We start from the raw sequence: 20,443 nt of genomic DNA, 5'->3' as shown, positions 1-20,443 counted from the left end.
GATTACATTTTTTAGGTCAGCTCTGATCATGTGCAAATGTATGTGGAGGTCTGCTTATGCTATTTATTGCTTTATGCTATATATTATTTATATTTTATTTTTTTTCACATATTCAACCTATATATGCCAAAATAATCATCCCAGGCCCTAATCTCAGCACCTGTTTGCTGGTAATTTATACTTATTTATGAAAATCATAAGCAGTATGGATAGGAAGGGAATATTATCACGTTGCCCTCTTGTGGTTGCATCCAGATATCAGACTGATTGAGGATTTTATTAGTGGAGGAGGTAATCCATCTATTTTTGCTTCCTCTGTACAGATTTTCACACGCGTCATCAGATTACTGTCAAATAGAGCAAATCAATCAGATTTTTATACTTTAGGAGAACACAATTCAAAGGCTATCAGGCAATATATGTGCTCTGCTTCTATGTGGATGGATTTCTGTTCTGACTCTGCTTTCATTTAACATTGATACTCAGATTAAGCATTTAAACAAAACCTTTGTTCTTTGTGTCTTTGTGCACAGCCTCCCTCCCCCTGTTGTGTGATGAAGCCTGCATTTAAAGTGGTAGACCTGATGTTTTATTTCATTAGGCTAAAATTAACACTGTGTATCCCAACAAAGGATACTGAGTGTATAATTGCTAATAATGCATCTGGTAATTAATAAAACAGTATACTTAGCTTTGAAGAACAAATACATTGTGTGCATCAGGAGCTTTGGTTGCTATTGACTTTTCATAATGGAGGCACTAAGTGATTTTTGCTTAGCAGCTTATTACTTTCTGCAGCCAAAGTCTGTTCCACCATCAGTTAAATTCAGGATATGCCTTTTAATGTTACAGCCACTCCCCAGCAGTAGACTTACATTGTTTTGATATGAACTGCCATTACCATGGCTAACATTAAATGGGGCAGCCTCACTGCCCACTACATCAGTTGAGCTTGTCTGCCCTGCAGCGAGATAAGACTGTCAGACTGGAAGCTAAATGTGGCGACACATTGTTGGAGTTAAGAGGACAGCATACATAGATAATAAGCAAAGGAGAGGACAGCAGGGCTCAGAAGAAGAAAAACAACTGTCAACAGGGAATAAAAACATGATAAGCACAGCAAGATGCATGACTGGCTGCTTTTTTTAACCATTTCACTGGACGCAATGGTTATATCGGTGTGAGTGCTGGTTAGTGAACATCACTGTTAATTCTCTCAGTGATTGAATAAAAATCATTTTGTCGCATTGACCTGTAGTGGGTCCATGACACATCCTGCCAGTGCCTCTGTATATGCTATAAGATGCTACCTTTTAGTGTCAAAGTGACCAGACATCCTCATTTTATGGGGGCAGCCTCCATTCATATATAAAACCAATAGTGCAATGATAAATTACCTGGTACAAATACTGATGTGGGTCATTCGAGACAGGATGCAAACACACAAAACCAGTTGTTCAACTTCTTTATTTCACATTGTAACACTGCTGGATATTTGAATCATACTATATTTATTAACTCTACTATTGGAGATCCAACATGTATTTCCACATGTATGTATGTCTGCCAGTGTTCACACCGACCATGCTCATGCTGGTAGGACATGCGATCACCACACTGCTGTGATAGTAGTCATCAAAAACCCTTTGGGCACCTTTAAATTCGTAAACCTTCAGTAAATCCCTTCTATCCTCCGAGTGCTGTTCCTGTGCCTAGTTTTACACGGACAGCCACATGAGGAGAAGCTGGGAGGCAGGTGCCTATCATCAGGCATCTGCTGGAAGCTGCTCCTACGGCTGATGTCGTCCAAGCCAGCCGGAGCAGGTTCACACATTCAGAGTCTTCTTGGAAAATTATTGGTAACTGTTTACTCTAGATGTGGCAATTATTCACAAACAGCACATTTGCCTCGAGACATTGTGATCTTTTCTGTCATGTGAAATCCAACAAACACTATTAAAAAAACAGTGACTTTAATTAGCATATTATGCTATTTCAGTGATTATTTTGGAATAAAGCATTTGAGTTTAAAATGTTTGTTGTAAACAAAGAAATGCTTATTTAAAGATCTAAAGGTATTTCTAAGGAGGTGCTTGGTTTTAACTTGTGAAGTGGAAATGTGCAGGTATAGCAGCTTTATTTTGAGGATGCTGTTGTGGCAAAGTGAACGCTTCTGTTTCACTAAAGCAGGGTCAAAATATGCAGAGAGAGCAAGAGAGAGAGAGATTTGGTGCTTTCTGTTTCCATCCAGCGAATGAATGTACTTAGACGTCTCTTGGGGAAAACTGTTACTGGTTGCCTTCACAAAGTGTAATGGAAAATGGTCCTACTTTTTGCCCCCTTTTTCATTTATTTATTTATTTTTAGAAAGAGATGGGTCAGGGAATATGACAAAGCTTCAGGGCGTTTAGTGTAGTAGGACAAGTCAGTGTAGGAAAAGGGATTACATAGTATACTGTACATGGATGGCCTTTTTAAGTCAAGCGGATCGCAGGTTAATATTTTACTATCAGTATTAGAAGAGAAACTGTATAAATTAACCATCATCTCCAAGAAGAAGCCCTACAGAGCCGTTCATGTGCACATAATTGATCAGGCTAGCAGAAGATTAGTCACATTTTAAATTGTTTGTGTTGTCTTCTTCTGGATTTTTGATAGCGGGTAAATCACTTTTACAGCAGAAATGTGACATCTCATTATTCTATGATGTCATGAATACAGTCAGGCTTGTAGGAAGTATTTCTTGCCTGAAATTGTTCAGGACCAGAAATATAGTATATACCACAAAATGTTATATTTTATGCTTTATGTATGTTTTGCATGGACCACAATAATGACTTTTAGGTGGATTTGTGTATTAAAATGTGTACAGAAATGTGGTGTGAGTGTAGGAGCACAAAACCTGCACTTGAAACAAAGATATGTGTATGATTTGCTTAAGCCATATTCAACTATAGTCTTGTACTCATGAAATGCTGTAGCGGTGAGGCTGTTATGTTGTATTTTGTCTAATTTTACATACTAAACCTATTTTTTCTACTAATAATTATTGATAGACATTACATCGGAATAAAAAAACTGGTTTAATGTGTACTAGCAATACAAACACTAGAATAAACAGTTATTCAGTAACATCTTTGCTGACACAGACTGCTCCAGCCCTGTTTTATTTCACTTAGAGTGCACAAGGAGCCCTTTTGTCTAAATAATCGAAGCCAGACGTACACTTTGTGAGTCTATGCTATTAATACAATGATAGACACTGTAGTTAGTGAGGGTGACGGGCAGGCTGACAGCATGGATTGGATTGTGTTTTACACCCTAGTCAATAATCAGAGCTACAGTCACATGACCTTTGTATGCACCCGGAGCCTTTATTTCAGACTGTGATGGTATTTGGACAAATTGTTTTTATATACATATTGTCAAAAAATCCATCTGGGCTCTGAACTGCATAAACAGCAGCTGTCAAGACTTTCAGTTCTTTTTTTGCATTTCAAAGAGTATTTTAAGAGGATTCCGTTGTAGGTCTGAACTCATGTTGCACATCCATCAGCTGGATCAAGAATGAATCACCCCGTCCGCAGTGAGTCAGGAGTTGCCCTTAATGTCTGTCCTAAGGACTGAAACGTGCAAATTACATCACATTATTACCAGGAAAAAACTAACAAATGCTAACAAATGAAATCTACCTGATACTTCTGTCATCCTTTATAGTTTAAACACGTTTTAATCTAACACAAACCCCTGCTATGTTACTGAAAAAATATGTATAGAATCTGAAAAGAAATGCGATCATATTCCATTTGCACTTCCTCATTTTAATCCAGTATGGTTCTTTTTAAAAATATCATGTGATAAGTTATGCTGCAGTAGAGCTGTTTCTGTGTTGTTTATGATACCTATGCAAATTTTTCACTATAAAACCACAGAACATTTGCAGAATATCCTGATTCAGCACTCCCACGTGAACCAATCACTGAGCTGTATTCACTTTTTTTTTCCTGTTTTCCGTGTCAGCAATTCACATTTTTGTGGCCTGATCAAGCAAAGTAAAAGCGACACAGTATGAAAAAAGGTAGAGAATGATGAAGTGTGTTCAGGTGTGTGTATATAGAAGGAGAAAGAATTTGTATTAATAAAACATCAAGAACCAGTGGCAACAAATCTGTTCCCTCCCACAGGCCGCAGCCCAAGGTGGATGCCAGGAATCAAGACGAGAACAGACAAAGGAAGAAAAACAATATGAAGAGTGAACAGTCCTCTCTGCGGTTACAATGTGTCTTAGCCAAAAAAAAAAAAAAAAAAGTTTTTTGGAGTGGAAGATTAAACCTAATCAGAAAAGAGCCGACACCAGCAAAATGATTAAACTTTGTGTGAGCTGGAGGCTCAGGGAATACCCCAGCACATGGTACTGTACAGGGTCATTTATCATCGCAGTTATTCAAAGTATATAATTGTTAAGTATGCGTTTTGCCTCTGAATATTTCATGAATTCTTGTATTTGAGACAATACCGCGTGTAGGCGTATCTGTGTGTGTGTGTGTGTGTGTGTGTGTGTGTGTTAATGGTTGTACACGACGCAGTCACACAGTGTCACTGGCTGTTGGTTTCAGGGACTGAATATGTGGTTACATGAGCGCTGGGAATGCATAATCCTTGTAAGTTGTCTGAATATTGAAGAAGGCTAAGTGTTTATAGTACATGTAAGGGAGTCAGTGTGCATATTTGTTTACATGTATACAACATGTACTGTACAGTAGTCATGTAAATGAGCATGGTTTGGACCTGTTCCTTTACATGAATTGTTAACCTAGACAAATGTAGTTTAAATGAGCTTCTGAGATGTCTCAGTAGCATATATATAGCTTGTGTATTTGAGCAGTAGTTTGCTAATAAATGCCATCTTTCATCACTGCTAATCGATCTGATGTTGGTCTGCACTGGTGGTGTTCAACCCCTCATGTGACTGTATACGCAACTGTACTCATCTAATAGTTTATGTTACAAAAATGAAGAGCAACTGCTTCTACATATGGAAGTGCATGCTGTTCTTTGTGTACTTTTTTGGTAACATTAAATTCTCCTTTACTCCCTTAGGTCCTCCAGTCATCGTAGGAATGAGCATCAATATAGCGAGCATCGACTCCATCTCAGAAGTAAACATGGTGAGTTCTGCTGTGTTTGTCCCAGCCATCCAAAATGTGTGTGATGTACCCTCACACTGCAGTTTTTGTTATTGCTAACTTTACTCATTACCTTTGGAGGACTGCCCACAAGGACCCTGTGACCTTGTTAGGCAGTAAAGTAGGTTCAATACAAACAGGCCCAGCACATCTAGAGGGAGCTGCAGGTGCACTCACCGGCTTCCCAGCCACAAATAAAATAGTGTATTTGACAGTTCAATTGGACTGAATGGGCTGTAAGGTGTTAGTCCTGACGAATAGAAGTGTACTTCTACTTTATTGAAAGTCTGTTGTAAAAATAAATATAACCATTTCTTTGTTTTTTTTTTTAAGTACTCAAAGGGCTCACAGTGTACAGTGATCCCTGCACTACGCTGCATGCAGTACAGGACATATTCTTTTTGCTCTGACACAGACTTGAGAGCAGTGAGAACTGCCGGCTGTGTAGTGAAGAAGGCAATATGGCTGATGCCTGAGCGATGACGTCATTGTGTCTCTTAGCACTCTCTTTATTTCACCCACTGTGACACAGTCACTCACAGTGTGGCTCACTCCTCCCACATGGTGCCACAGCTTTTCTGTCGCCTTTTGTTGTCTTGTGCCTTCTCTTTCTTCGTTTTCAACCGGCTCAAAGACTTTGTTTCAGATACATTTGTTAATGACTCGCTTGACATTTCTTTGCTCTCTCGCACAAAGTCTTTGATTCATGAGAGGACAAGATGCACAGTGGGAACACTTAATTACTCAAAATATACATTTAGCTCTCAGAAACAACAGAGCAACAAAATTTGCTCCTTCAGATTAAACAAAACAAGAAAAAACTAAAACTTTAATGTTTGTTTTTTTTACCTCATTTAATAACTGTTCATTTTTAAATGACGCTGACACTTTTTTTAACAAAAGAATTAATATAAGAACAGAATGCCAGGGATATACCACAAGTGTTAATATGTTTGTGCAGTATCTTGCAACAATGGATTAGACAGACAGACATGGACAGACATTATGTCTCCACCTGAGTGCAATATCATACATTGCTAACACATTGATCACTGTTTATTTTCATGGGTCGCAAAATGTTTGTGATGCAGTAGCAGGAAATGTTAAAATAAACATAAACAGATGAATGGTGATCTGAGTTCATGGAAGTTTCTCCTTCCTCCTTCCCAGGACTACACCATCACAATGTATTTCCAGCAGAGTTGGCGAGATAAGCGTTTGGCCTACGGTGAGCTGAACCTAAACCTGACTCTGGACAACCGTGTAGCAGACCAGCTTTGGCTCCCTGACACCTACTTCCTTAACGACAAGAAGTCCTTTCTCCATGGCGTGACGGTCAAGAACCGTATGATTCGACTGCACCCTGATGGCACCGTCTTATATGGGCTGAGGTAAGAGCTTTGTGTCACACTTACCTCTAAGTATGTGCCCCTGTTTTAAACGTATTCAATGAGTATGGGGGATAGGCTTCACCTCCCTGTGACCTGGAACAGAATGAGCACAGATGCAATAAATGAAACTCTGGTACATACATGATGTGATTACATATGTGCAGCCAGCAAAGAGAACCTACCTGAGATCACATGTGGCGCCATCATGGCCGCTATGGTGCGAATCAATTATCCCTGTGGCAGGATGAATTATGACAGATTTATTTTTGGTAACAATGAACAGGCTTTAAAGTTGTTTTTTCTTTTTTTTCCTACAAAGTTCTAAGTCCAACCAAAGACAAAGAAAAAATAATAAATCACAATGTTTTGTTAGCTGAGGTTCGTTGACCCAGAACGGCTAAAAAAAGGTTTAAAATGCTCACCACCTCGACGTCCCAGATCACTGTGACAAAACCAGACAATTCAGTCAACAGTATGTGCGCAGAGGGACCCATCTAAAATCCCCTGGGCCCTGCTAAAAGTAAGAAAGCGTCCTGAGGTTTGTTCAAACTCGGAATGGATGGCTGCTTTTCATAACACAAGTCATTAAAATAAAGTCGTTTGATGGAGGCACAGAAGCTGTGTTTTGTTCCATGAATAAAAGAAAAAAAAAAGCAGAGGCAAGGTTTAGATCGTATGAAGCAATGAATTATTAATGCAATAATCAGTATTCAGAAAGTCTGAATTAGGCTACTGGATTGGTGCTGACAGAAAAGTAGATGTGATGGCAAAAGTTTTTCTTTCTCCTTTCATGAATCTTATCACAAGACTATTATTGTTTCTATTATTGAAGTGCACCCTCGCTGATGTAGAAGAGGAAAATTAATATCTGCAAGGAGTTTTTTATGTTTTGTGACATGCACAGGAAGTGGCAAGCTAATTTTAGAAGGAGACAAGTCAAAGAGAGGTTAAAACTGTACTCGTGTGTCCACACAGCAGATGTGTATAGATGTAAATTTAAGGCAGATCTGCTTCCCTCACTCTCTCACTGCAGCTGTTTTAAAGAGCTCCCATATGACACTGTGGGTAATATTAGGAACCATTAAGTACAAACTCTGCTTTAATATCATTAAAATGCAGCTTTTAAAGGAGGTAAAAGATGAAAAACTTAGTGCCACCTCCAATTAAAGCAGGTGGAGTCACAGGAGAATTTCATGGCAAAATGGTAGAAATTACAGCGCACCACCTGATCTGAATAAACATCCCCAGCTGTTCCACTCCACGCACCTCATGCAGGTTCCCCTGGAGCCACAGAACCACAGCACAGGCAGGAAAATGGACTGGCGCCAGAGGAAAATGGTGTTACACTTGCAGCTCCGCTAGCTTTGTGCAGAAAGCTGTACCTGCACCACCCATTTCTCCACCATCTTTAGACACACCACATCTTTCCCTGCTGCCATATTACTGTATGGCAGATGGTGTCAAGCCCTTGGATCTGTCCTCCAGACCGTTTTTTTTTTTTTTCAACAGTGTACAGTAATTACAAGCAGTGTATAATCAACATGCAGTGGTGCTTCCAGGACTTTTACAAGCCTCCTGTAAGCATGTAATCAAATCACTTTGTTGAAATGTTTGACTTTGCCTCAAGGGTTATGTGGACATTTTCTCCCCTCCGGAACAAAAGACGCTACGTTAACAAAAGATGATTGTGTCCTCAGTTCAATTCATGTGAATGTTGTGGTTCTCTAGACTGACTTTTAACGTTTCTGTTGTCTTAAAAGCATTTTCTTGTAAAGGCCGCGCCTGTTTGAATCTATCCCCAGTGCTGCTCGTGAGCACAGCAGAATACAAACTGCGGACAATCACATTACACACACTGCTGCACCTTGTGCCGTGCGCTATCCACTCACTGTGAAATGTGCTGCTACCAGTGTGTTGTCTTTTTTTTCTATTTACCTTGATTCTTACTGCTCACATGGATTTTAATCTGAGCTGTGTTGATCAACCAGTTCTGTTTTTATATTCATTTTAAATACAAGCTGACAGGCTCTCAGCTGTACCCTGACGGTGGTGGTAAATGGTGCATTTGCTGTACCTGCAGCCTTTTTTGTCAGGTTGCTGGAATCAAATTGCATCAATGTTCCTAAACTGGACCAGCCTACTTGGTATCATGGACTTCTGTATAAATTTCACACCACTTTGGACATACATTTATGTCATCTATCTACATATTATAACTATCAAATAATACGGCAAATACTTTCAATGCAATTCTGATAATGTCATGTTTTTAAGTATACAGACACGGATTTGCCAGTATTTCTGAAATAAGAAATACATAAAATAAATAGATAAGAGGTATTAACATATAAATAACATGTATTGGAGGCTAATCTTCCACAGTGTTGCTGCATTCTTTCCTGTAGATTTTTTGTATTTTTAAATGTGATAATCCATATGCAGGTCCCTGCATCAATCATGAATACTGCCCTTATCCATTATCCTTAAATCTAGCCCTCTAAACCAATGCTAAAATGTGTTATTTTTAAATTTAAGTTAATTTTTTTTGAGCAGTTCCATTGCTAAATTCACTATTGTGCTTCCCTTTTTTCATTCTGAGAGGGAGGAAGCAGAGTCTGATGAGCAATGCAGGAGATACAGGAGGCCACTTGGGTGTTGCAAACAAAGTCATTTCGAACATCAATAAAAGAAGTTGGAGTCAGTAGAAACAGTGGAGCAGTTTTTTTTTTTTGTGCTAATGTGCCAGTAAGTTAAGAGGCTGAATCATCGTTAGTAAATCGACAAGCCAGTGTGATAGTGCACATAAGTCCTGAGAGCATTGAGGGCTTTGTTGAGCTAAGCTCTCGCCAGATTGTGTCTTCTCTCTTCCCATTCCTGTGAATCTGCTCTTTCTCATGTTCCTCTGTTTATTAAGCCAAGCCTTGTGATAGTACAATGATCTTCTTTGGTAAGCAGGCTACCACACATCAATAGATACAGGAGTAGACTGTGTAGGCGTCAGAAACTATTGCTCACATATCTAAAAGCCTCCCTGTCTGTAGTGCCGAGCCTGTAGGGTCCACCTCCAGATTGCTTTTAGTAGTTGTGTTATGTTCGCACGATATTGGGTGAGACGTGCCAAGAAAGGACAGTAAAAATGAGTGGAATGCTCCTTTAATTGTTGTTTTTTAACTGTCTTGGGCTCCAGGCCTGCTTGTCAGCTCTTTATTTTGTACATAAATTGTAACTGTATTACAGTCGGCTTTTGGCATTTACCTCTTAAGGTTTCTCTTCCTCTTCTCTATAATGCTTCATAAATCTCTTTATATCTCTATATTTTGCCTGAGTAGACAATTTTGCCTTTTAGTGATAAAACTGATATTGCACATCATCTTGAAATCTGCAAAGTATATGGACTGCTGAGCGTCAGACTGCAGTGTCTGCTCAGATCTGAGCCTGCTGACCATCTCTGGTGGGAATGAAAGTTGCTGACCTACATCTGCTGACATTTCCAGATCCCAGGCCTTCGCTGCGAGCCGTCCCAGCTCGTGCCTACTTGATGATGATTCCTCTTCTGACTTGTCACACATGAAATCAATTTTATTTCTAGTGTTTTGTTTTCCAGAGGGGTAAAGAATTCATTTCTGCTGCTGCTGCTGCTGCTTGGCTTTCTCCTCTTCACTGTGCTTATTGTACCAGGGGCAATGGGATTTAAAGAACAGTAACAGAGTCTTGACATGATATGTCTTCACAGAGGACATAAGACCTTATTTCAACTTAAGGTAGCACATTGCAATGCTTTTCCATAGTTTTATCTATTTCTACTCTACTCCATGGTTTTACAAAAATGAACATCTGTTAAAAGCCTTACTCAAGAGTTCACACAATGCTGATTCAGTGTATCAGCTCCCGCTACAGTGCTCTGTATTGTGTTTCCAATTTATGCCTATTTTACATTATGTCTGATATTCACACATATTGAAAATTAGTCATTTCTCTAAATGTGTTAGACATTCACTCAGTGGACAGTAGTATGTGGAGATGTCCTATCTGTCATTTCATCAGCTTTGCTGTTAATCATAGCCCATAGGCAGTAATACTGGCTGTAAAATGTACAATTTAACATTTTTAGGAATTGACTTTTAGAGCCAGTCTCAAGTTCCCACTTGAGGCCACAAAGTCTGCAAAGGGAGGTAAAGAGGGCGGATGGACGGGTCCACAAAGTGTTAAGACTGAAGACTCATAACCCAAAGCCCATGTTCACCATAATAACCGTGACCGTGACCAACCATATAACAAACAAATGACCTCAAGATGGCAGACTGCCTCTAGGACATCTTACTGTATTTTCTTTTTAAACTCGTGGCCTGCAATCATCACTGCCAGGTGACCTTTCCTATTAATGTAATTATGCATGATGTTACCTTGTCACAGTGTGTAACAGTAGTAGCCTTTGCTTTACCCTCTCAGCAGAGGATCGCTGTGAGACAGCAGGGAGTTGCCGAGCAGCTTAATGCTTGTGCAGCAGAATGCAGCTCAGTGTCATTGTGAATAACAAACACATACCTGTCACATGTTTTGTTTATGTATAATTTTCTTTACCCTTCATGACACCTTCTGCCTTCATGGGTCAGATAAGCCTCACATCCCTGCGTGTTAATCTGTCCACATCAGCTTTAGCAGAACATATTTTGTTTTCCAATTATGTGCCGACACAACTCTGTGCATGCTACCTTGACCAATTTACAGTCTCTGTGTTCAAGCAATATATTTCCATCACACACGGCTTATTATATATATACTGCATTACTAATTCCAGGTATTGTTATGTAGGGTTGTTAACTGCGTGAATGTAGCAGCAAATGTGCTGCCTCCTTTACAGACTAAACCTTTACATCACCTTCATCATGCTTACACACACACACACATTCACAGACAGACACATCAAACTTCTTCTTTGATTGTGCTGGTGGCTTCTGACACAAGAGGTGATGAGCTTTTCTACTTCATTTACACAGGAGGGCAGTAAGTGAATGAAGGCTGGTATGAACAGCAGAAATGTAATTACTAAAATGTGCTGCACCGGTAAATATCTCAGTTAAATGCCAGAGACCCCCTACACGAGTAATTTGTAGCCAAAGCTGTTTTCCTGGGCTACTGGATTTATTGACAATAATAAACTGATATGCACACATATTTTCTAATGCTAGCACCTGGCAGAAATGCATATCTCGGAACGAGCAATAAATAATGTAGATCGACTAAATCCCATACAGAGGCTGAGCAGTTAGTGATCCACATAAAAAGAAATGACATCTTGCAGACGCACAGAAGAATAAATCATATGTAAGAGTTGTCTGGAAAAGTAGGTACAGGTACATACTGAATACAAACAATCTTTTTAAAATGTGAAAGCACAGTAGTTCATCAGTGCTGCACTCTGCCACGTGATGCACTGATCCGATGACCCTTAAGATGTTAAGGAAAAACACAGCTACATACATTCAAAGCCATTAAGACAAACGGGGTATTGGCAAAATGTCTTTGCTATAATATAAGCTTAAAAGCCCGGCATGAATTATTGAACCGCTGCTGCTGCTGCACTTTTATGTTTTCAACAAACAACCACAAAATAATTACTTTTAAAGTACTTGAGTACATAGTGGGCATGCTGGTGATTCATCATATTGTGCATCATGCTAAACCATGACCTCTCTCTCAACCTTCTCCGTCAGGAGAAAAAAAAATGTTATTCTCTGTGTTCTCGTCTACGCAGATCCTCATGTCTCAGCTCCGTCTTTTTTTTTTTCTTCTCAGAATAACCACTACTGCTGCTTGCATGATGGACTTACGGCGATACCCCTTGGATGAACAGAACTGCACCCTGGAAATTGAAAGCTGTGAGTAATGCAGGACACCTGTCTTCATAACTGCGTTCTCACAACAAGGGCATCCAAGCTGATGTTACATCAACCTTCAAATGGCAACATCAGCAACACCAGAAAGTTAACTTAAAACGATCACAGGTTACCTTTAAAAGGTAATGGGTTTTTATATATAATATATTCCTGTGGGACCATTTAGAGGAAGCATTAGTGAAATATTTGGCATCTTTGCTAATGCGTGCCATGTGTCAATAAATAAATAAAGTTTAATATTAGCTTCACCCTTCACACCTGCAGGGACCATTTTAATAGGTAATTTGTAGGCAGGACATGTAATTTGTAACCAATATGTCAATAATGAGAAAGTAATAATTAGTTATTGGTTAGGAGCCCTTCAGCACTTGTTTCAGAGTTCATTAGGAATGATTTATTCAAGAAATAATCACCCACATGTCAATATACTTGGTTTGGTGATATAACACGTGAAGTATCTGGCAGTATTACTGTTATTTACTGCATCTAAAAATACAAATACAGCTGTTTCCTTTCTTGCATTGTTGAATGAGGAAATCAGGGGCCTCTTTCATGGTGCTCTTAATCTATCTTAATCTTAATTTGAAAGTGCTTCTAATGCAAATAAGATATTGTTACACACATGAAAAAAAAATAATGGACTTATTTCACATCTCTAGTTTATAACCTGGTGAACCACACTCATTGCTGAATAGGTCTGTTTCCACAGGTAGAGGAGCTCAATGAGACTTAAAGGGCCTGTGGTGCACATGTCCTAGAAAGAGACAGAAAACCACCTCAAAGTGCCGTAAAACAACTACATAAGACTCAAAACTGTGACAAACCCACAAATTTCAGTCAGACTTACATGACCACAGCGACTTCAGAGATACAAAACAACTACAAGCATGCTTATACAGAAATGCAGGGAGACACACAAGACCTCCAAGATAGTTGTCTGATAATCTGTTAAAAAAATAAAACCTGTGTTCTGTTGTAATAATTCATTGTTGTTTTTAAAAATAGCATACCAAAAAGCGACCTTCCATTTGTTCACAGAAAGTTAACACAACTATAAAACGGTGCCCCTGCCTAATGTTACCTCTTGGCTGTCATTAGCTGTCTCTTCCCCTGTTGGCTCAGTGGGCTGCTGTCAGTGCCAGGTGTGAGCCACGTGGGTGGAAAGATGCCAGTAGAAACATCACTGTTGACCTCAGAAAGTCCGCGTTGTCCTCTAAAACAGTGGAGCCATTTTAACATTTCAGGTGCCTTGTTTTATTCAAATGTGGCTTTAACATTATTACTACACTTTTTTTCTCTATCTGTGTAATTAAATGAAAAATGTAAAAACAAAATGCTGAATGCACACAGTTGAACATAATTTAATAATTGGCAGTTGTTTCGCATCATTTTTTTTTCTCCCCCAAATGCTTTAATTTAGATAAATCATTATCCAAGAGAAAAATGTGCTTGTAGTGTAATTAAAAATTGTATTTGCGTGATCATTTTCATTGACCGCTCCATCAATCAAAACCCAGTTGCTCAATACACCAGATATTTTGTGGGGTTTTTTTTTGCAGCTCAAGATAAAACTGCAGAGTATTTACCCTCAGGGACGTCAGTAAGCAGAGAAAAATATGGATATGTGATGAATTAAAAAAAGTTGCAAGAATATCTACTGTTTATGCTCATGGAAAGCTACGCACTGGTGAACTGTGCACATTAAACATCAGTTTGATTGATTAGGCAGGCAGTTGTTTCAATTTCATGGACAATGTCACATTTCCTTACCCTTATAACCTCTCTGAGAGATTTAATGTTAATGAATCCCGGTCCCTCAGTGACTTGGATGTGGGGTAGCAGAATGTGAAATGTAGTAACACTTCCCGGACTGAGAAATGACTCTGCAGTGAATGCATGCTAGTCTATTGACATAAATCTACTGCTGTGGTCACTTTTCAGTTGCGCTGCCAGGTTGAGAATGTGTGGGAGCGTCATGCCAAGTGACGCATGTTCATGAATATTCATGCATATCGTAATGCGTGCAGTGATAAAGCTTCATAGTATGAAAAGTGAAGCATGTGAGTGTGAGCCTGCAGAACAGAGATATAATTCTTAAGCAGTTTTTATTTTTAATTCTGTCTTCGGTGCTGTGGACTATAATAAACCTTTAATTGTAAGGCACAATAATTATTGTCATAAATTATGAACATCATGAATGTTAAGTTCATGCCATACAGAATGAAAGTGTTAGTGTGTCCATACAGAAAAGTGTTGGCAGGCTGCTGCAGGGTGCTGCCACACTGCGCATGGGTTTGTGTTTCTATTACAACCCACAGAAACATTCATCGGCTCCGTCAAATGGGTTTTCCCTTGTCGAGATCACTCGAGCCTGCAGCTCAGGATAGATGGACGTTTTCATGGTTACAGGGTGGTGAGTCCACACCTGTGACTGGTGTGCTATCACACTTATTTCACAGCTATTATTTAACAAACTCAATCATTTTGCTTAAACTATTGATTTAAACTTACAGACTTTCTATCAGAATATATGTGATTTCTGTAGAAAAATTGGAAAATCATCAGTTGACAGATAAATTAAACCTCATTTTTCTTTTTTTTTTTCCCGCTGGGACCATTAAGAGGTGAAAATGATTTACATGAAGCCATTTCACAGTGTAGTCAACACACAGCAAAGATACTGTGGTGCTTATTGACTTCACAACAACACATGTAGAAACGTTTGATTTGTCAAAGTGACCTCTGCCTGTTATACATATACTCCTGCAATGGACTTTATATAGAAACATGGTTAACTTTAATGATTGTTTCCTCATCACATTTACGCTCCCTGTTTTATTTCCTTCTCTCTCTCCTCTCTCCTCTCATTTATCCTGACCTCGACACAGATGGATATACCACAGATGACATTGTGTTCTTCTGGCAAGGAGGAGACAACGCTGTCACGGGCGTCGACAAGTTAGAGTTACCTCAGTTCTCCATTGTGGACATCCGCTTGGTGTCTAGGGAGGTCAGGTTTACAACAGGTAAGAAGAGTTCGGACCTAATTAGACTGAAAGTCTGCACACACACAAAAAGGATTCTAACACGATCCATAAACACCTCTGCATCTGTGTTGCTGCTGTGAGCTGTGTGAGCGCAGCCATGAGTGAATATGTCATCGTCACTGTGGGGAATATAATTATATTTTCTCATGCAGAAAGACAATTTCCTTTTCAGTGCAGCAGATTGTCGGTAGACATCTTCACATATTTGTAAAACGTTAACAGGCTTGTGTGCCGTTTGAGTACGTAACTCACAAGTTTGGCTGTTTACTCTCCCACTCGCCAGAATGTCCATAAAACTGTAATTATTTTAGATGTAGTCCTAAACTAATGTTAGGTTTTATATTCAACATACAGATGTGCACAGATGAGTTGTACTGATTTTCTCATCTAACTCTTCTTTTTGCTGACAAAGATGTCAATGTGACTTCATGGAATAAGATGTCGAGGGATTTAAAACCTTCCTGTACTTTAGCCGCCTGCCTGCGTATTTCTAAAAGGAGGATGAATGTAAAATATATGTGCAGATATCATGTTTGAGTTTAATGAAATCCACGAACATTTGTTGCCGCCATTAATCTGGCAGGTACTTGGTTTGTCTCAGACTTGATGAAGTATGTATGCTAAGGTATTGATCCATTCAAAGATTTACAGGAACCTTGAGATGATGAGGTCATTCATCAATGTGTGTTCCCCCTATAGCAAATAGCTTTTTAGAGGAAATCTATCAGACATCATAAGCAATCTGAAATAAAACTCTTGTTAGAATACATAGTAGAGAATACTAATTTCAGCCATCTGTACATTTCCATGTTTCCATGCTCACAGATGTGTAGTTATTGAAAGATCCTGAAGTGTTTATATCAGTATCTTGATGCTGTGTTACTTTAATCATAAAAAAAAATATTAGAATTGACTCTTGTCTTGCAACAGTGTACATTTTCTGTACCTTTTTAAGGTATAGAGCAAAGCGTTGCTATTATCCACCTTTAAAATGGCCTTTTGGTAATGTTTAGAGGACAGGGAAAGTGCGAAAGAAAAGCAGAGCAGCTCACTGTGACAATTCTCAGAGGGATGCTGGAGCTGCCTGCTGAGATAGGAGGTTGCAGAAAAATCTGCCGTGTTTGCGACTTTCTGCCATGTTTAATTGGAATCGAACTTGTCCCTGGAAAGGAATCCATCGCTTTGGGGAAATTAAGTGCTCCATCTGAACAAATGGAGAAATGACTACCCTGCGCGTTGTCAAAGTGCAGACTTCGGAACTCTCAAGTTGTGCCAACATTTCCCTTTTCTTTCCTTTTTTTCCCTCTCTCTCTGATGTATTTTAACTTTTGCCCTGCTCATCTCTAAACTATCGCTCCATCCTCTTTCCTTACAGGTTCATATCCAAGGCTTTCGCTGAGTTTCAGGATTAAGAGGAACATTGGATATTTCATCTTGCAGACATACATGCCCTCCATCTTGATCACCATCCTCTCCTGGGTCTCCTTCTGGATCAATTACGATGCCTCTGCAGCTCGGGTGGCCCTGGGTAAGATGCAGCCGGCGCCGCTTTATTAAACTTATATTCACAGGATCAAACTACATGCAGTTCTCACGTATGTTAAATGGTCCTGCATAAATTGTCTATATTTATAGGCACAGATTCAGCAACAACACACATGCCTACAGGCTATAAACAAACAGCAGCTACAGCCATGTTGATGTGGTATTTCTGTTATTCTTCCCACAAATTAGGCAGTGTTGTTAAAAAAAGTGGGAAGGATACACAAACAAAATGTGTGCTTGGTTCTACATCAACCAAGTTTCAGCACCACGAACATCATAACTGCAACTCTTTAGTGATAGATTCCGCTAGCTAGCTCTGATGGAAGCCCCTGCCTCTCCTATCACATAAGTGCAGCTCTCAGCATGATCAGGTTTGATGTTTTCACCCCTCATCCCAGAATCACTGGTGAGGGTTGCCAAGGTGATGGGCTGATTGACAGGAGTTGACAAAGGAAATCAATTCACACAGAGCTAAAAGGCACTAAAACTTCCCTAATTTAAAAACATTGTGTGCCATTCAAATTAGCTTGCAGAGTTAATCATCAAACAATTAAATAAATAGCCGGCTAACCATAGGACTGCACGTTCCAGTGTAACTACAGTGGCAGTTGATTATATTGACATTCAAATATGTGAGGAGACTTCTGTGACTGACGCTCGGTTCTTTCTTTCTGTGTGTGCTGCCGTTCTCAGGTGTGACAACGGTGCTTACCATGACCACAATTAACACCCACCTTAGGGAGACTCTCCCAAAGATTCCGTACGTGAAAGCCATCGACGTCTACCTCATGGGCTGTTTTGTGTTTGTGTTCCTGGCCCTGCTTGAATATGCCTTTGTGAATTACGTGTTCTTTGGCCGGGGCCCTGCGCAACAGAAGAAACTCAACGAGAGGCTGAACAAAGTGAACAACGAGCGCACAAGATACGAAGAGAAGCGCCTGAGGGAACAGGTTTGCACCTTCTTCTGCTGCCTGTTTTACTCCTCTGTGTCAAGTCAGAGTTCAAGTACAAAACAACATAAGGATTCTAGCCATTTTATCCACAGACACATATCCACTCTGTCCCAAAAGTAATCTCCTAGAAGCATACTGATGCCACAACAGCCCAATATGCATTCACCCACCATCATCCATTGCTTCTCCCTCAAGCACTGACTGCTTTTTATCGAGCATAGCCCCTTTTCATTGAGATACCTATTCATCTAGCTCAACACTGGTGTAAACATTCTCATTTCTTATTTAGGTTGTTGTCTATGTTTATGCTGTAGGCTTTATTCACTCTCACTCTGCTAACACACGTAACCCTTAAAAAATATCCAAACAAGGAAATATTGGCTTTTTAACAATTTGGCAATGACGGATGTTAAAAATGGTCAGACTGAATGAAGCCCCCCCCTCACTCTGTTTTATTTTTTTGTGTGTGTGTAAAGTACTAAATGCTTATTCAGAACTTGTTCCTGTTAACTTAATGTCTGATGCATTGTGTAATCTTTGAAAAATAATGTGCTTATTTGCCAGTATTTTATAGCCGTTTTAATGTTCTCTTCATTTTTCTTTTTCACATTGCAAGGACTCCATTTCCGTGCCGTTTCAAACCAACACCTTCAGGTCATTTACACAGCGAAGAAATCTGTATCTCGAGGAACAAAGAAAAGTTGGGGTACATTGATTTAGCAATCATATCAGCTGTAGGCCAGCCCTCACAATGAAGTCAGATTATTATTTAGGTTGTTGAAAGTTACATTTCACTATTTTGCAAGTGAAAAAAACACTAACTCTTTGTTAACTATTTATGTTGCATGCAAGAATTGACATTCCATACCATCCCTACATTTTGCTTAAGCTTGACAGCTTGTGGGACGGGAGGGTGGGGGTTAACATAGGTGTCAGTTTTAAAGGGGATTTTGGGGGCTGCGCTTCAGCAACGTATCTACCCACTGACCCTCGGTGTCATTTCCCTTCTCCTCCCAGGTGGATGCTTACGGAAACATCCTCCTCACCACACTGGAGATGAACAACGAGGTGATGCCTTCTGACGTGGGGAGTAGTGTCAGTGACTCTCGGAATTCGGTCATGTCCTTTGACAGCTCCGGGGTCCAATTCAGAAAGCCCATGGCGCCCCGAGATGGCTTCAGTCACCACTCGCTGGATCGGAGCGCCATGAGGAGCCGGGCCAACTGTCGGCTACGACGACGCTCCTCCAAGCTCAAGTTGAAAATCCCAAACCTGTCAGATGTTAGCACCATTGACAAGTGGTCCCGGGTCATTTTCCCTATCACCTTTGGATTTTTCAACCTAATCTACTGGTTGTACTATGTGAATTGATGTGCATCCCACTAGGAATCATGGGCCATATTTTGAGAGCACATTAAATTGGCTTTGATACAGTTCCAAAATATGTATACACATATACAAGTTGAACATATGTATATGCATATTTCTATATATTATATTTATATATACACACATGTGAAATCGGAAGGACCTTTCTGCTGTACAAAGTATTAATAGGATGACTTGAATGTTTAAGAATAATTGTGAGAGAAGAATTTCAAGGTTTTGAGTTTTCTTTTTTCCTGCTGAAAAACAACAAACAAACAAACAAACAAACACAAGATCCCACCAGGGGTTTTTGGAACTAAAGACTGCATGATATTTTTGCTAAAAAAAGAAAACGAGAAAAAAGAGAAAGGAAAGCTCTTGAGAGAGAAAAGATGTCTCAGAGTCCCATTGACTTTTTATTGATACTTATTGTAATCAGAAATCCTCTACTGCAGCTCATGAAATCAGTGGTGGCTTGTCTGTTCAGGCATCAGCTGAGTGAAATCCTTGACACCCCCCCCCCTTCCTACCCTTCCTTTACCCCCCTACCACCTTCCCCCTCAACCCCACTCCCGCACTTGCCATTACCCATGGATAACATGCACGGAAAAATCTCCGGTTCTACTATGTACAGCAACCTTGTTTGGATTATGTGTTGTTCCTTGGGTTTTTTGAAGTGATATCGTTCTCTTTATCAGACATCGAGCTCTGGCCTTAAATGGTCTCCATCAAAAAGGGCCGGATGCGCGGATGGGATGTTTTGAGCGCGCATTCCCGCCCCAGAGTACAACGCAAACTTGTATTCCTTTTACTCTTCTCATTATTTTAAAAAAAAAACACGTCCTCGGGTGGTGGTGGTGGGGGGGGGGGGGGGGGTGGTAGGGGTCTTTTTTTCATTATGGTTGAAAACAAATACTGATTATTGTAGATATGATTTTGTCTTGAAAAATACTGTGATTTCAGAGAGTGTCAGAACATGTTCTAGAGCTAGGGCATTATGAGATAAAAAAAAGAGTCAAAGGTATGCATTACTCATTTTGATTGTTTGAAGAAGAA

At 39.7% G+C, this 20,443-nt stretch overlaps 1 protein-coding gene across 1 annotated transcript in view; it reads left to right on the top strand.

Moving 5' to 3' along the window:
• Positions 1 to 20,088, top strand: part of gabrb4 (gamma-aminobutyric acid type A receptor subunit beta4) — a 34,957-nt gene extending 14,869 nt beyond the window's left edge. The window contains exons 2-8 of the mRNA XM_028421085.1: positions 5,101 to 5,168; positions 6,357 to 6,577; positions 12,374 to 12,456; positions 15,363 to 15,500; positions 16,897 to 17,049; positions 17,760 to 18,016; positions 19,037 to 20,088. Of these exons, the coding sequence (XP_028276886.1) occupies positions 5,101 to 5,168; positions 6,357 to 6,577; positions 12,374 to 12,456; positions 15,363 to 15,500; positions 16,897 to 17,049; positions 17,760 to 18,016; positions 19,037 to 19,390 (1,274 nt within the window). The 3' untranslated portion in view covers positions 19,391 to 20,088. The remainder of the gene's footprint in view (positions 1 to 5,100; positions 5,169 to 6,356; positions 6,578 to 12,373; positions 12,457 to 15,362; positions 15,501 to 16,896; positions 17,050 to 17,759; positions 18,017 to 19,036) is intronic.
• Positions 20,089 to 20,443: the final 355 nt, after the last annotated feature.

This window comes from Parambassis ranga, chromosome 14 (genome assembly GCF_900634625.1).
Source record: "Parambassis ranga chromosome 14, fParRan2.1, whole genome shotgun sequence".
Classification (NCBI taxonomy): Eukaryota; Metazoa; Chordata; class Actinopteri; family Ambassidae; genus Parambassis; species Parambassis ranga.
Note: the sequence above shows the minus strand (reverse complement) of the source record. Positions and strands in the feature narration are given on the sequence as shown.